This window comes from Lepisma saccharinum, chromosome 3 (assembly GCF_977018435.1).
Source record: "Lepisma saccharinum chromosome 3, izLepSacc3.1, whole genome shotgun sequence".
In the NCBI taxonomy this organism is placed as follows: Eukaryota; Metazoa; Arthropoda; class Insecta; order Zygentoma; family Lepismatidae; genus Lepisma; species Lepisma saccharinum.
In genome coordinates, this window is record NC_139231.1 from 48,103,711 (window position 1) to 48,122,312 (window position 18,602).

At 40.0% G+C, this 18,602-nt stretch overlaps 1 protein-coding gene across 2 annotated transcripts in view; it reads right to left on the reverse strand.

The window, feature by feature from the left end:
• The window catches only part of Dtwd2 (DTW domain containing 2), a 64,339-nt gene that overhangs the window by 38,560 nt on the left and 7,177 nt on the right, over positions 1–18,602 (reverse strand). For both annotated transcript variants that reach the window (XM_083118505.1, XM_083118506.1), the window contains exon 2: positions 11,996–12,093. In XM_083118505.1, coding sequence (XP_082974631.1) covers positions 11,996–12,072 — 77 coding nt within the window. In that variant the 5' untranslated portion in view covers positions 12,073–12,093. The remainder of the gene's footprint in view (positions 1–11,995; positions 12,094–18,602) is intronic.

Here is an 18,602-nt window from a genome sequence, read left to right on the forward strand (position 1 = left end):
TCACCCACCATCATGAGGAAATTGGAGAGCTACGAATGAATAGCATAACCCGGTCATAGAAACCAACAACGACTGGGGGTTCATCATGCCGACCACATGTCACCCCTTAACTGGCTGGATGATCTCCCACCTCTGGTTGGGCAGTCGGTAAGTAGGCCTTGGCCCTCATGGGCTGTTGTGCCATGGGTTATTTTATGAAGCGCAAGTTCAAATTGGGTTTCGAGATCTTAAGAAATGCCCCTGGGAATTTGAAGCTCAAATAAGATTCAAATTCTATGAATTCGAGGAACTGAAAATCAGATTCTCGATATCTGTTGCAATAGGACCAAAATTTCACAGAAAACCCTAGAACTGCAATCGGTAGCACTAGTAGCGATGTCAATTGGACTACAGTGAAACGAAGTTAACAATGCCCATCCTTTTCAAACAGTCAATTTCCTCATATACATCTACTCCTCAACAGAATCGCCCCCCCCCCTTTCTATACCACATTCCCCCAACGCACCCAGGCTGCCATCATACAACCTGAATATGCCCTAACCTATTGTTTCAGCTATCCTATCCCACTAAACCATTCCCCCAAGCATAGAAATAACCCTTATTGACCAGAGCGAAACGCACACTCCCCCACTGAAAAGGAACATCAGCATTAAACACAGAAATATGTACACAATTTACACTCTAAGAAAATCATAAGGTTTAAATCGCAAAATCACGAGTCGATAATAGATGTTTATTTAACAACAAGCATTTATAGCAATGTCAATTACAACCTAATAACTGACCCTGTTTATCTTTGAAGTAGGCCACGTACTACAATTGCGTGCCTGCGATTCCGGAACTATCAGATATGGAGTGATATGTTACAACGAATAATAATGACAAATCCATACTCAAGATTATATGCAATACTGTTTTTCCTTTATGCAGGCAACACGAAAATAAGTAAATTTACAATATAAGGAATTATGATACAATTCAGTATTTTATGAATTTGTACCTTTTCTCAAAAATTTGTCCTTAAGGATATATGCTTGCACATGTATATTTTTAGATTAACGGAACATAATACAGTCCCCGTTTAACATTCTACTTAGAACATAAAAGGCTTTTTCCAGCAAGCTAGTTGCACTGCATACAGCTACTGGTAAATACGAAAATTGATACTCTTTTTCCACCAATGTTTTTCTAAGTAAGCAAATGTATAACCTAATAACTATGATCCATACATGCTGGAATATTGTTGCCTAAATTGATTCAAAGATGAATCAGATTCAAATTTACACATTCAGTACCCTTTAGCCATCATTCGAGTTCCTTTACAACATTTTTACCAAGATGGCTACGCGACGCGCAAATTTTCCCGCCCAGTCTAACGGAAGCACAACTCGCGCATAATGGCCATTATCGAACACACGAATGCTAGCATATGAATATAGTAGATTAATTATTGAATATTTCGTGTTCCTGGTACACTCACCTGATTACTGCGCAGGTATTCAAAGAGATGTGTACTTACACGTCACCAGTCCTCCGGCCGGATATGTCACCACAGAATTCAACTTATAATATCCTTTTCCACACTCACTTTTATCTCGAAACTTGTTGAGATTCGTAAATCGCAACCTTTTGGAAACATGTCCAACCATATGGATTCACTTATAGTTTTCCTTCAGCGCAATTTCCAATGATTCTTTTTCCGCCCATTGCGTTTCAACCACCATCCACATGTCTCCTCTCGGACCGAGTCCCTGATCCGTTCCTCCTATCACCAGTTCTTGCATCCGATTCCATTCGTCCAAGCCCCTTCGTTTTTTACTAGGCCAACGGGTTCCACGATCCGTTCTTTGGAATCAGTTCCTGTTGAACGGTACCTTTATTCCGGCTTCATGGATCTTTTTTCTTTATGCAAGTTTGTAATAATCACTACAAAATAAGTCTGCATTTCAACTTGGTGATATGTTATTCGTAAACAATATCACTCTTTGTATTAAGATCTCAATCATAATTAAATTAATAAACAAAACATTAATTTGACAAATTTAAATTCAGGGTGCACTGAGGACATCTATTGAGAGTCCTTTGAATCAAATATCAGCTCTGTCGGCTGATCTGTATCCTACTGCCATCTATGGGCAATTACAGTACCCATTAGACTTCTATGTTATCAACCAGGTTAAACCACATATATCAACTTGTGAGGAACGCTTATGACACCTACCGTCATAACTGGCGCCCAACTAAAGGCCGAACCCCGTACAAACAATTCCATATTATAAACAATTTACATCTAAACGTTACACTCCAACATACATAGATATAGCATAAGACATATACTCTCTTGATACACATAAGTCCCAAAGAATTATTTAAACTATTAACAATGTATTGGTATTTACAGCGTGATTACTGAATGAATTCTTCAGAAAGTGAATGCCCATTTCGCTCTGGTCAACACATGCTTGCACATAACACCAGGTAATAAATGAGTCAATGACCCCCCATCTGCACGCTGTCCCGCCGCAAAACCTTGCCCACTTGGCTCCAAAGCCCGCCGCAAGCAAGATTTCACTTGGACTTTACGACCACAGAATCCCTGATGTTTGGCTCATTAAATCACTTTCCTGATCAAGTCAGTACAGCAAGTCTGAACAGAGGCAAACTAGGAGCCAAAATGATCCAACTAACCAAATTTGTAAGGCTGAGGAAAAACAACAGAATTAAATCCCAAAACTGCAGTCCGCCGCGAAACCACACCAACTTGGCTATCATGCCCCCCGCAGGTATGATATCACTTGACCTACAAAAGATTTATCCTGCCAAATTTCAAAGACTTTCGTGAACATCCTTAACCCCTGCCCTGGCATTTGGTTGCTCACAGGAACCGATGAGTATCGGCAACAACTCGTTCACCCCGTCCAAATTCAACTCCTGCACCCTTTTGACCCAAAACAACCATTTGTCGCGGGAACATAACCACAATTTGCAGTTTTCGATTGACTGATTATTTAATCTTTCTCCTGATAAACAATCAACTAACGACAACGTCGAATTCCCGTTGTTCTCAACGCACAGATAAGGTCCTACAAACAGTTGACAGTACTTTTTTATTATTTTATCTTTCAGACCCCCTGGGTTTTGGTTTTTAATGAAGACCAAATTACCCACTTCGACGGCAGGATTAACCATCTTTTCGGCATTGAGCCTTTTTAATCTTTCTTGCCTTTTACTAAAACTGTTGAGATTTGACATCACCAGCTTGCCATTCCACGTGACGTTATTTTCCCCGTCCCTAAGCGGAATATCCGTCAGTCTTCTTGACATATTTAACCTAAGCTCCAAAGGAGAGTATCCCGTCTGAGTCGCAATGGAACCGTTTAAGAGGTATAACGCCTGTGCTATGTGTTCCGGCCATTTGTTATGATTAGAACAACACAGCACCCTCATCAATCGATTTAACTCTGAGTGATAGCGCTCGACCAGGTTTGAGCTAGGATGGTATACCGGAGTATACACCAGTTGAATACCCCATGTTTTCATTGCCTCTTCAAAAATTTTTGACTTGAATTGCGGTCCGTTATCAGAAACTATCTGTTTCGGGACACCTAAGTGCACAAAATAAATCTGAGTCAACTTATTTACTATCGTCTTGGCATTACTATTAACAATGGGATAGGCAACCATATACCTGGATGCAGCATCTAAAACCGTAAATAGGAACCTTTCCCGCTTCGGACCCAACGTGAACGGACCTTGGAGGTCAATGAACAGTAATTGCCCAGGTTTGTTCATGACGTGAGATTTTGCGACGAATTTTGCCGGATGTTTATTTGGTTTGGTGCGCTGACAGAGCTCGCAATTTTTTACGTAAGACTTTACATCCGTCTGCATCCCTTTCCAATAAAACACTTGGTAAACTTGAGATAGGGTTTTCGCGACACCGAAATGTCCCAAATCATCATGACATGCACTCAACACTTTTTCAATTAACTTGTCAGGAATGCAGATCCTACAGCGAGAATCTGTATGGAAATCTTTAATATACAATACATCGTTATACAAACTATACATTTGGTTCCAAGTTCTAGATCGAGGATTGACGTTCACCATCGTGCCCCTTAAATGATCTATGATTTGTTTCAAATTAGTATCCTGACTCTGAAACAAAATCAATTCTTCCCTAGTGACAATTTCCTTAACCAAGGGTGAGACAGCTGAAATATTAACTAAAAATTGTTCATCCAATACATCGGGAAAATTCCTGCTCAGTGTATCAGCCAAAACATTGTCAGCTCCTTTACAATACTGTACCACAAAAGAATATTGTTGCATTTGGATGAACCATCTAGTAAGTCGAGCATTCCAAGAATGGGCCGACTCTAGCCACGTAAGGGATTTGTGGTCAGACACGACTACAAACCGTCTACCTTTGAGAAAGGTGGAAAATTTCCCTATAGTAAACAGGATAGCTAAAACCTCAATTTCAGTCGAGGTGTAAGACTTTTCATATGATCTGAGCAGTCTACTAACAAATCCTAAAGGTCTCATGTTTCCCTCTACGATTTGAAAACAATAACCCCCTATTCCCACAAGAGATGCATCCGTTTGAATATAAAACGTTGCTTCAAAATTCGGAAAATTCAGTGTCACCTCTTGGACTACCAGGGACTTTAGTCGCTTAAACGCCTCATCAGCTTCCATGGACCAACGCCATTTTGTCTTCAATTTCAACAATTCATATAAAGGATTCGCAATGATGGCATAATTGTGTATATATTTAGCCAACCAATTGAAACTGCCTAGAATTTTTTGTAGTTGTTTCAAATTTTCTGGTTTACGTAAGTTGACTATTGAGTCCACGTAAGCTGGATCCTTGGTGATACCCTGCGTGGAGACGATATGTCCCAGAAATTTAAACTCTTTAACCGCGAATTTGCATTTTTCCAACTTCAATGTGAAACCTGCACAGCTTAGCCTTTCCAACACCAAAGCTACGTGCTTTAGATGCGACTCGAAGTCCTTAGACTTGATTATTATATCATCCACATATACAACCACAAAATCCAAGAACGAACCGAGAACTCTGTTCATCACGTCAACAAATACCGCTGTGCCGTTCACCGAGCCAAACACCACCCGCCTGAATTGATACAAAATACCCTCGAATGCAAAAGCAGTGTACCTGCGACTGTCCACATGCAAAGGTACCTGCCAGTAGGCATTTCCCAAGTCAAGTGAAGTAAAAAATTTACAGTCTAAAAAAGAAGTCAATAGATCATCAATTTTCATTGGAGTCAGTTGCATCGGTTTAACATGCTGGTTGACTTTCTTTAGATCTACGCACAGGCGAATTTCCCCATTAGATTTCGGGACAACTAACAACGGCGAACGGTATTCTGAGTCTGATAGTTCTATCACCCCCCATTCCAGCATTCGATTTAATTGTTCCCTCACCTTGTCTCTGTATGCATAGGGAATAGGGTAGTTCTTTGCAACGATCGGGACCTTTGTGTCAAGTTCCATGCGATGGACATATTCTTTACACAACCCTGGCTTATCCGAAAAGGTCTGTTCAAACGAGGTTAGCATCCCCAAAAACCTTGAATTTAAATCCCCATCTAGATTTAGAAAACCTTTTAATTTGTCTATCCAATCTAAGGGTTGATTTTCTAATCCGGGTGAATTCAAAGATACGTTGGATATTGGCACTTCCGATTCCAGAGTGTCGACTTCTTTAAGAGGAGTAAACTTTAAAAGAGCCCTACCATTGGGTGTTCTATAGAAAAAGGCCTCCTCGTCAAAATTGAGTTCCCCGTGAATCCCATATATGACATCTAATCCTAATAACACAGGAATATTTAAATTTTTCACTACGATAAAACGCACATAGTAATCATAGCCCCCCAAATTGATCATTACCTTCGCAATTCCCTCTACTGATTTTGCTTTTGAGCCGGAATAATCAATCAATTTTATGCCGGAAGCAGGTTCCAACCTTGGCCTAGAGATTAATGATGAGATGGATTTCCAGACGCTCATTCCCAATAGGCTCGCCTCGGCGCCACTGTCGCAGAGGGCAACAAATGGTTTACCTAAAATAGCAATTTGAATCAAAGCAGAAGCGCACCGTTTAGAATCAATATTTACAGGTACAAATAAATTCTTCGAATCATCAAAATCAGTTCCTTCCCCGATATCATTAATATTTACATACATAATGGCAGGATGTTCTACCTTACTCTCACCCCCCGCCCATAGGTCAGAGCTTCCCTTCGGTTTTCCGAATTAGGTCGTTGCATGGACGGTTCATCAACCGCATGAACCTCGGCCTCAACCACAATCTGCGAATTTGGTTGAGTAACCCTTGGCTGCGATTTTCCTAAGACTCCTTTACCCCTAAGAAAATTGAGCACACACGCCATACCTTCCCTATTCCAGTGCACACGATCCATTTTTCCCCGTGAAGGATTACCTATGAACTCTTCAAACAAATTTACTCGTATATCGCCCTGACTGCTGAAGAACAGCGAAGAGATGTCATGCACTTTGACATTTCTATCATTGTGAAGTGAAACTATAAACTCATTGATCCCTTTCCATTTCCTCCAAACATATGAATTTTCATTACGCATAATGCGTGCTAAGGGAGGTAGGGTCAACCAAATAATTTCTTTTGTTCTGTGCGATAACAGTTCCAACGTTTCTAACATGTTACGCTTAACAACTTCTTCAGATTGGAAGTTAAGGATGTCATTCGTGCCAATCATGAGAATTACCGAATCGGTCAACTTTGAACACGATCTTAATCTACTGTTCAGCTGCTCTGTGGTTTGCCCACTCACCGACAGTCCTATACCCCGATTACCTTGCTCATCAACATTGAGTTGACCGTTACAAAACTTCTGAGCAAGCCTAAGCAACATGCTATCGCCGATCAACTGTTTTCCTTCCAATAATGGTTCACAAGTATTTGACATCTTAGCTACATCCCTTTGACCTTGCTGTACTACTGAGGCGATCCCTTTACCAGGAGGATTATTCCCAAGCGAGCTCACATCACCTCCTTCGATGCGAGTCGATCTCCGTTTCCCGACGAAGAATCCTCTACAAAATCTGTTATTATGCCATCGCCGTTTGGACTTAGGACTCGAACGAGTGCCCTTCCCACCATTCATAGAGGGAGTTGTCAATGTGGGAATGCACGACTTGTCCTGGATTTCTGAATCCTGCGAAGCAACCATAACTTTGTTAATCCCTGCCTTGAAACTCTTACCCCGCAGAGGAGAAGCTAGGTCTCGCTTGACAACTGCCTCTTTCAGCGACTCAAAATTTTCTATTGCGTGAGTTGCCTCAGCGAAAGACGAAATGTCCTGCATCACCAAATGTTCTCTTAATTTGTATGGTAAGAGAATACCCAGCTGAGCTACAATATGCGATTCTTCTGCTTTGGGTTGGATGGTGCGAAGCAACTTAAAGTTCTTAGAGAAGAACTGTAACACGCTTTCCTCAGAGGTTTTTTGATAAGGTGAATTTAATACTTTTGCCAGGCAGGTGCTACGCCACCTTGAGCTTTCATAATGATTGATGAATTCTGATTTGAACAAATCATATGAGACCAACCGAGCCTTTCTTTCGGAAAACCAGATCTTCGCACTCTCCGTCAAGAGTTTTGGCACATATTTAATGTATTGAACCTGATCGATACCATACAACTCTAGAAGTTCCTCCACTTTTTCGAGGAATTCAGTGGGTGTTACATTTGTAATCAGACCATTAAACTTTGGGAACTTCAACAAATCTTGAGGTTTTATACTGAACAACTTCGTATGAGCCAAGCCCTGATTCCCCTTAAGATCAGATTGTTCCCCGTTTCCCAGACCAGCACCCTTCAGAGCTTCAACCCTTTCTAAAGACCTACACGGTTTAACCCTTCTATGTCTGGTCTTTAGATAACTTTTCCCTTTCAACGCAGTCAGTCCCTTCCCAGGTCTTTCAGTTTCCGTAGAAGACTCTGCACTAGAAACACAGTTGCAAACAAACTGTTTTGATTCTATGATTGTCCGACTATCTGCAGCGTCAGAATTATCCGTAGAGGTGGCCTTATCCTTACGACCCACCCCAGTGTCCCCAGAGACCAAGTGACCAACATCTTTACTCTTAACTGGTTTACCTAGATTAACTTGCAAACGGTCTACTTTACATGTACCTTCTCGACCCCAGCTATCCAAAACCTTACTAACTCTACCCATCGAGTCCTCAAGGGACCTCAGTGTCACCATAACTTCTGCAGGCACGGTGTTAACAACCAGAGCTTCATTAGCTTGATCCTGAGAAGAAATATGTTTCAACTGCTGAGAGGGCGAAGAAACTTCCTTCTTTACTACTCCCACCTCACTATCACTAACCGATTTTGCTAATTGAAGACCTTTTGGAATTTGCCTCTTCTCTATATCCTTACCTCCCAACTTATCCAACACCCTTTCTACTATTTGCCCTTCCAAGGATTTGAAACGATTTTCATTATGAATTTCCATCTGGCCCAAGGACTTTTGCACACCCTGTACTTCCACATCCAACCTACTAGCAAGATCCTCACATTTCTTATCCAGCCCCTCTGCCCTGCTTATGCATTCAATCCTATATTGTGATAACGTAAGCGTAAGTTCTTTGAGGCCCTCGCAATTCCTAACCAGGTTTTGCTGCATATTTAAGATACATTTGTTTGTATCATTGAGGTCAGCCCTAAGGTCACCTACCAACCTACTGGAGTGCTCAGTTAATTCAGACTTTAGATTCTGACTACTTTCCTTAAGTTCCCGCTTCAGCAACTCCGTGCTCTCTTTGGACGCCTGAGTGCTTTCTTTAAGTTCCTGCTTGAGCAACTCCGTGCTCTCTTTGGACGCCTGAGTGCTTTCCTTAAGTTCCTGCTTGAGCAACTCCGTGCTCTCTTTGGACGCCTGAGTGCTTTCCTTAAGTTCCTGCTTGAGCAACTCCGTGCTCTCTTTGGACGCCTGAGTGCTTTCCTTAAGTTCCTGCTTGAGCAACTCCGTGCTCTCTTTGGACGCCTGAGTGCTTTCCTTAAGTTCCTGCTTGAGCAACTCCGTGCTCTCTTTGGACGCCTGAGTGCTTTCCTTAATGAAGGAAAGTAAGGTGTCCAAAGTCACTGGCTCATTTTCCGTACCCATTTTTTTTTTTTTTTTTTTTTTGAAGGAAATTAATTAGAATTAGAAACAAAATTAATTTGTTTAACGCGCGAGCAAATCCGACCACTGCAGTCACCCTGCCATTGAGTCCTCGTAATCTTATGAAGCGCAAGTTCAAATTGGGTTTCGAGATCTTAAGAAATGCCCCTGGGAATTTGAAGCTCAAATAAGATTCAAATTCTATGAATTCGAGGAACTGAAAATCAGATTCTCGATATCTGTTGCAATAGGACCAAAATTTCACAGAAAACCCTAGAACTGCAATCGGTAGCACTAGTAGCGATGTCAATTGGACTACAGTGAAACGAAGTTAACAATGCCCATCCTTTTCAAACAGTCAATTTCCTCATATACATCTACTCCTCAACAGAATCGCCCCCCCCCCCCTTTCTATACCACATTCCCCCAACGCACCCAGGCTGCCATCATACAACCTGAATATGCCCTAACCTATTGTTTCAGCTATCCTATCCCACTAAACCATTCCCCCAAGCATAGAAATAACCCTTATTGACCAGAGCGAAACGCACACTCCCCCACTGAAAAGGAACATCAGCATTAAACACAGAAATATGTACACAATTTACACTCTAAGAAAATCATAAGGTTTAAATCGCAAAATCACGAGTCGATAATAGATGTTTATTTAACAACAAGCATTTATAGCAATGTCAATTACAACCTAATAACTGACCCTGTTTATCTTTGAAGTAGGCCACGTACTACAATTGCGTGCCTGCGATTCCGGAACTATCAGATATGGAGTGATATGTTACAACGAATAATAATGACAAATCCATACTCAAGATTATATGCAATACTGTTTTTCCTTTATGCAGGCAACACGAAAATAAGTAAATTTACAATATAAGGAATTATGATACAATTCAGTATTTTATGAATTTGTACCTTTTCTCAAAAATTTGTCCTTAAGGATATATGCTTGCACATGTATATTTTTAGATTAACGGAACATAATACAGTCCCCGTTTAACATTCTACTTAGAACATAAAAGGCTTTTTCCAGCAAGCTAGTTGCACTGCATACAGCTACTGGTAAATACGAAAATTGATACTCTTTTTCCACCAATGTTTTTCTAAGTAAGCAAATGTATAACCTAATAACTATGATCCATACATGCTGGAATATTGTTGCCTAAATTGATTCAAAGATGAATCAGATTCAAATTTACACATTCAGTACCCTTTAGCCATCATTCGAGTTCCTTTACAACATTTTTACCAAGATGGCTACGCGACGCGCAAATTTTCCCGCCCAGTCTAACGGAAGCACAACTCGCGCATAATGGCCATTATCGAACACACGAATGCTAGCATATGAATATAGTAGATTAATTATTGAATATTTCGTGTTCCTGGTACACTCACCTGATTACTGCGCAGGTATTCAAAGAGATGTGTACTTACACGTCACCAGTCCTCCGGCCGGATATGTCACCACAGAATTCAACTTATAATATCCTTTTCCACACTCACTTTTATCTCGAAACTTGTTGAGATTCGTAAATCGCAACCTTTTGGAAACATGTCCAACCATATGGATTCACTTATAGTTTTCCTTCAGCGCAATTTCCAATGATTCTTTTTCCGCCCATTGCGTTTCAACCACCATCCACATGTCTCCTCTCGGACCGAGTCCCTGATCCGTTCCTCCTATCACCAGTTCTTGCATCCGATTCCATTCGTCCAAGCCCCTTCGTTTTTTACTAGGCCAACGGGTTCCACGATCCGTTCTTTGGAATCAGTTCCTGTTGAACGGTACCTTTATTCCGGCTTCATGGATCTTTTTTCTTTATGCAAGTTTGTAATAATCACTACAAAATAAGTCTGCATTTCAACTTGGTGATATGTTATTCGTAAACAATATCACTCTTTGTATTAAGATCTCAATCATAATTAAATTAATAAACAAAACATTAATTTGACAAATTTAAATTCAGGGTGCACTGAGGACATCTATTGAGAGTCCTTTGAATCAAATATCAGCTCTGTCGGCTGATCTGTATCCTACTGCCATCTATGGGCAATTACAGTACCCATTAGACTTCTATGTTATCAACCAGGTTAAACCACATATATCAACTTGTGAGGAACGCTTATGACACCTACCGTCATAATTTTATGATGGCATCAACTGCATTAGTTCTGAAAATGCAATCTAATATGAAGAGAGAGGGATATGAAGTAACATGCTTGAAATGAGTGTGCCTTAACTTTTCTTAAAATGAGATTAAAATGAGAATGAATGATCCCAAAAGAGAATATTCCTGCCAAAATGACACTGCCGGCTGAATACTATGTTGTTGTATGTCCATTTACACTGACATTATAGGAGAGCTGATTAAAGTTCAATGTATTTGGATTTGGAATACACTACAAGATTTGTGTAAACATTTTATTAATGTTGATAATTCACACCACTTGACAAACATACATTGCTTCAGAACGTGACGCATTAGCCTTTAAGAAACATGATATTATCAGGTCACCCCAGACGAAAAGTGGAGATACGACAAAACAGCATTCAGGCGGCGGTATGTTTTCCACTGGGCCCCATGTGGAAACTTCTACAAATAAAAACACTGCAACTGACACTTGAAACCTAGTAACTGGTTTCATTACTTTCACAAGGCTAGTTATTTTCGTTCAATTTATTCATTTCAGTATGACTTTCACAATGTGCCCTTATATACAAGATAAAAAGTAGTTAAGTGCTGCACTGTACTATATATTCACTGTAACCTACACATCATTACACAAGTTTAACTTACTTGCATCGCACACATATATCACGCTTTGTTGGTGGATCTGCAGGCAAGCTACACAGGTCTTCCCAAACTGCTTCCATGCCCAACAGTTCCTCAATATGCTACAAAAAATATAAATATAATTAAGTTAATATGTAAAGTAAATACTTTTGTACCAGTAAACTCAATGACAAATTAGGTAAATATTATAAAATAATACCAATAATAGTGGTAAGGCTGATTCGTTATTGATGATTTAACTTTGAAAAAGGATATTTTTCTGGTATTTCTGGCTGGTACATTGTGGAGCATTTGAAATGTATTTGAGTGTGTGGTTTCAACTAAAAATGATGGTAATAACAAAACACCATTTTTCACAGGCAACACATTTGATTTAGTATATTTAATGTCACATTTCTTCCATTTTGGCTAATTGTGACGATGGGGACGAATGGTTATCCATTTTTCACAGGCAACACATTTGATTTAGTATATTTAATGTCACATTTCTTCCATTTTGGCTAATTGTGACGATGGGGACGAATGGTTATAAGTGGAAATGGATGAAGGGGCAATCACAAACATGTGAGAGAGACAACATATGAACACATGAACATATGAGTGATTCAACACAAGCCCCACAAATGAAATACGTCCAGGTGCCAGAGATTTGTTTCGCAGATAACCAAAAGACTCTACTGATCATAGTCTGTGGGTTTCGCAATGTAAACAAAACCTAAAAAGTTGTTCACAACATTTATTGTGAACATAATCAAACAGCGTGTTAGGGTCAAAGTACAACACTGATTTGAACCACATTTCAACATGTTGCCCACCTAATTCCCTCAACACAAACCCTTTCAATTTGGTTTAGGAATAGTCCATATCAATTCAGGCAGGCAAAGAAAAAATCTTACCTTCATAATCTCAGATGTTATTGAATTAAACATATGTTAAAATTCAGGACAAAGTAAGAAACCCATATTTTTTTGTTTCATCCAAAAAAATTCCTGGCCAGAGATACAGGCCGCCAAAGATGGCACCTCGGGTGTCATTTCTCAGGTGCGATTTTCGGCAAAATATTAAAATGCCCTATTTCTGGAACGGTTCAAGATATTTTGTTGATGTTTTTTTATTTGAAAGAGAATAATTTTCTGATTAAAATGATAACCTCCGTTTGGAAATATGTGTCCAAGTTCTCTTGCTGTAGCCGTCTAAAATTGTTTTTGAAAAATCATTTTTTTCTTCCAAAAATGCCAATCCCAAAAATTTTTATTTTTTACTGTTTATCAGTACCATACAGTACTACACTTCCTGAAAAGAAGAACTTCCACTTTTGAGTTTAACAGGTTTTATGAACAATTGAAAATTTTGCCATACATTAAACCAGTTTCCATTACCACATTCTCATATATTGGTCTCATGAAATCAAAAACTAGTCTTATTTGACATGGCATTTTAATTCTTCATAAAGATAAGTAACAGACACAGCTTTCAAAACATATTAAAGCTTCCAAAATACAGGGTGTCCACGCTAGAGGGATCGAGAAATAAGTGATAATTTCTAGTGAACAGAATGTATTGGTAACATAAACTTTTACTTTTACTTGATACAAAACTCACCGAGTTTCAGATGATGTTCAATGCAACTCGATATGTGCACCTTTGGTGGCTCTGCACACATCTAAACGGTATTCAACTTACCGCCAAGTGTTCTCTAGCATTTGGGGAGTGTTCTGTCCCATTAGAGAATCGCTTTATGACCAGGTGGATCCACATTCCACGTACGACGAACACGGCGTAGAACCCGAGTAACAGATTTCTCTTCTGCTAGCCATAACACGCACTGAACTTTCTGTTGCGGTGTCCACATGTTTTCCACTGCGCGATCGACTACTGAATGGCGCCTGGCTTCCTTTCGAGACAAAAGCTATTGACGCGCATGCGCGACCGTGTAGCTGTCTGCAAACAGTGTTGCACAATCTCGGGAGAGTTTCCCTTTCCTGTCATATGAAAAATACAGCAATTTCCTTATCTGGTTTTAAATGGCGAGCATTTATTTCTCGATCCCTCTAGCGTGGACACGCTGTATATGTGCAAGTTCCAAAACATATTACAGGTTCCAAAGCATACCACTTCTGTGCACTCTCCTTAGAACTGAAATTAGCAATTCAATGAACTAAAAAAATGTTCAACTGCATCAGTATCTTCCTTTGATATTGAGTGATGCCTTCCTGTTGAACCAATAGGAACTGGGGCACCCTCAATATTTAAAACATCGCAAATTGGAAGTGAGCACTGGTGGTTGTGTTACTGTCTTCCAGCTAGAAATCTATATCCAGCAGCCGGTCCATGTAGTAGTATAACATACACAACGATTTAATTTAACTCACAACTGATATCTTTAACCTCTGCAATCCACCAGTCAGAGTCATACACACAGGCCACAAACATCTCTCTTTGTAGGTTGTGACTCTGAATATTCTCCTGCCATTTCTGAGATATTGGTTGGACAAATGAAATTTCTTCTTTCTTGCTCTTTAAAGTTCGTGCAATATAGGTTCGCCGATCACTGTGTCTTCTGAATTCCTTTCACAGGGGTAGTTTGATTGCACCATTCTTCTACAGAGCATTCCCTGACATTCGCTACGAGACTCGGTAGCAAGCAGCCCAGCGTCAGCGATTGTCTTTCCCGGTGAATGGGGTCCGCGACAGTTGCACACTACAGTCTTGTTTTTTTCGCTCTCTTTCCCTTTCTGTTGACGTTGCAGACTGACGCCAGTATAAGCCTCCCTCGGAAGTTGTTTTGTGTCATGTCCGTGTGTTGAAGATTGTGGCTTAATATGGCACCACAAAAGTTTACATTACAACAAAGGATTTATCTTGTCGAGTGCGACGACGTTTTGCAACGAAATTTCCTGGCGTTCCCGTTCCACATAGGACCACTATATTAAACCTCGTAAAAAAGTTTAGAGTAACAGGGTCAGTTCTGAATAAAAGTGGAAAGAAAAATGGGGAAATCTAAAAAATAAAGTATACAAAGACAATCCGCACACCATCCGTGAGTTAAAAGAGTATTGTATGAGAAATCGGGAGAATTACAGTAGACGAACTTGCACGTGTAAATGCCAATTTCCTTCGGAGATGCTGGGAATGTGTTGCAGCAGAGGGACATCATTTTCAACACCTTCTGTAGTCAAGGTTAGTACACAATATGAAAACTGTAATTTTAATAACAGACTCTAGCGACTGTCGCAGAACCGTTCACCGGGAAAGACAAGTGCTGATGCCGGGCCGCTAGCCGCCGAGTTTCATAGCGAATGTTAGGGAATGCTCTGTATTTTCTGCTGGCGTAATTCTTCAACTTTCTTGGGGCAACAGAATGAGGGCTGCTGATGTGTATGACTTCACCACTCTTGGTAAAATCCTCGGCATTCTGAATTGCAGCTGTACTTGGGCTGGAAAGATTAAGTTTTGTAGTGTGGTGCTTCAGCAGGCCTCCTACACCATCGCAAGGCCCCTACCCATGACCAGTAGCACTGTATACCCACTCCATTGGCACAAGCGACTTAGTCAATTCAAACAGTTGATAACGATTTTTGAAGTGACTAGGGGCACCATCAGAAATAATGATGATCTTTTCTGCCTGTGATTGCAGCTGTTGTTGAATTTTGCATAATGCCAACAATGCATGTACTAAGTCATGTCCTCTGTCATCACTTATAACTGCAACACTTGTGGTATTGTTTTGAAAATATGCGACTCCTGTAAAAATTGAAACTTGGTCATTACTCCAGTGATACCCTTGTACTTCTTGTGGCAGAATCACAGACCAGTTCTCAGCATAATCACAGTGAAGCACTAAACATAGTTTTCAGCCTCTACACGTCCCTTCACTTCTGCAATGTGTTGTTGTTGCAATTTCTTCAGATGTTGATGTGTTACTGCCTTCACTGTCCATTTCCCAAGTTCGTCAATGAAGGTATCAATGGCAACAGTTTTCTTAATGAGTTTATTTTCCTCCCATGTTGCATAAGTAACTTCCGAACAGTCATCTGCAATGTTTTCCAGACCAAGTGTCTGTAAGGCAAGTCCTCCCTTTCCAGGGCAGTCACCATATTCCTGAAACAAACAGGTCTCTCGCTCTACATCACAGACAACTAACGACTTCACACGTCCAACCAAGGTGTCATATGCCACGCCTTCAAGTTCTTCAAAGTTACCACGCATGTTCAAAATTGGCACAATACACACACAAACAGACATCTGTAGGTGGGTGTGAAACCACCCACTTAGGTCGTAGTGCACAAAATTTTGATCTTCCAATGTGGAATTCTGAATGTCCCTTCTTATATATAGCGATAGTTTCTTTAACCTTTTGCCGCCCAAGCATCTCGAACGAGATACCCAAATGTAAGCCTCACTGTCCCAAGCATCTCGATCGAGACGCTGTGTCAAGGTCGTAGTTTTTACGTTATAACTTTTCTATTTTTGGCTAGAATTTCTATTTTTTTTTATATTGTTCCTAACACATGTATTTAACAGAAATGTTTTTTTGCATTTTTTTTGTCTTCATGAAAATGGAGGAAGAAAGGTGGGGAAAGGGACTTCTTTTGAGTCTCTTTTAAAGGTCAAATTTTTGCCAACAAAGGAACACCAATTTTGTTGTTCTAAAGCAATACTTTTTCACTCCTGCCTGTGAACTGCTTTCGAAGGAAGCTTATTTATCAGTATCCGATGTCAAAATGAAAGTTTTCCGTGAGGGGGTGGGGGAGGGGGGAGACTGGTTGCTGAATCTGCATTGTGAGAATGGAATTTCGAAGCGCGCTGAAGGAAACCTTTGTTTTTTTTAGCACAAGTGCCCACAAGTTGCGACAGGGGTTACCCTGCATTGTCTAAAAATAGAATTTCAAGCAGCTGCAAGAATCGGTGCTAATTTTTCACTGCGTTCTAGCTTTTCGTCCATGAATGTTGTGCGTAGGTGTCGTTTTGTGCCCAAGTGCGAGGACATTTTTTTGGGTGAAGTGACAATTTTTGGGGGTTTTCTCCCTTCCCGATCCCAGGGTGGCTACAAAAAAGCTGAAATGAAATTCCCTGACTTTTCCAGGTTTTCCAGGACAAAATTTACATTTTTCCCTGACAATTACAAACTAAACTACATTGATGTTTTTGCAAATAGAAATAATAAACTCACACAGATCCACGTATGGTTTAGTTAAGTTCCAATATTATCTTCTATGAAATTGACTTAATTTCTCTATGATTTGAATTCAAACTGCAAAATAATGAATTTGGAAAATTATTACAATTCACAAGTTAGGGAAGGATTATGGAATTTTGTCATACGCAGTAAGTTTGAAATAAAATAATTGATTATTTTTAAAGTTACGACTAAATGAGATAAGAGTGAGGAGTGATTGATTAAGAAATACAATTTGTAATTTATCAGTCTCCTTATCCATTCTCGGTATTATATGTTGATATTTCCACTGAGGTTTGGAACCCTCTGCTTGCAAGAACCATGAGTGCGGACTTATTTTTCAATGTATAAAGCTACTTCTCTATTCTCTGTAAAGCAAACAACTCAACTCTTGCATATAAGTGAAACAATTGAATCGAACAAAATAAAGTGTCATATTTCCTTACATTATCAATGGGATTTCTGCTACAGTACAGTATATATCCAAGTGAAGTACTGTGAAACTGACAACATGCAGTTATACCATACCATTAATGCTGACGAAAAGGGTATGTAGCTATTAGAAATTAACGCAAGGAATTTATAGAATTGCATTGTATAGGTACCTAATTTAGCTAACCACACATTAAAACAGGAACACTCTAATAATAAAAGCTTCTGAAAGTTCATATACGAGGGGCATTCTGAAAAAAGCTCCAATGGTGCCTATACGCAGAACTAGTGGTTGGAGAGCGACAGAAAGAAGTGGCATGTCGATGTAATCTGGTACAGTTGCAATGCAGCCGTTTTAGGACAGTTCTAGGTTAAAGATTGCATCTCTCATACAGTCTCCCACCGACTGCGATGCAGCCTACATTGCACGCTCGGAAGTTGGCACAGAGCCACCAGCAACCGTGTGAGGTGTGAGGACCGGATGTCGTGAGTGATAGTATGGTCAGACGATGGTGCAGACAATTCACGGAAGGTCAATTAAATGTGCACAACCCCATACAGCTGAGTACACACGGGCCTTTTGCATCACTTCAGGTGAGATCTTGGACCACTCCCTGTACAGCTCTGGCCATGAATGTACTGACTTTCATCTCTTTGTTTAACTAAAGAGGTTTCTGGCAGGGCAAGGATTTGACAGCTACACTGCGGTAGAGATAGTTCCAGTCTTTGCTTGCTGTCAGACACACATAACAAGGGTATACAAAATTTAGTGCATGCTACGACAAATGCCAGAACAATGGTGGTGATTATGCCGAAAATTAGGTTAGGACTCACTGTTACTAATGCAATAAATTAGCCTACAATTGATATTCTTGTTTATGCCTAATCAGTAGGGACCTTGATATTTTGTTATTTTTTTAAAAAATTGGAGTTTCTTTTGTTATTTTTTATTTTTTACTATACAGTGTTATTTTCCCCAAAATTCACATTTTCATTTTA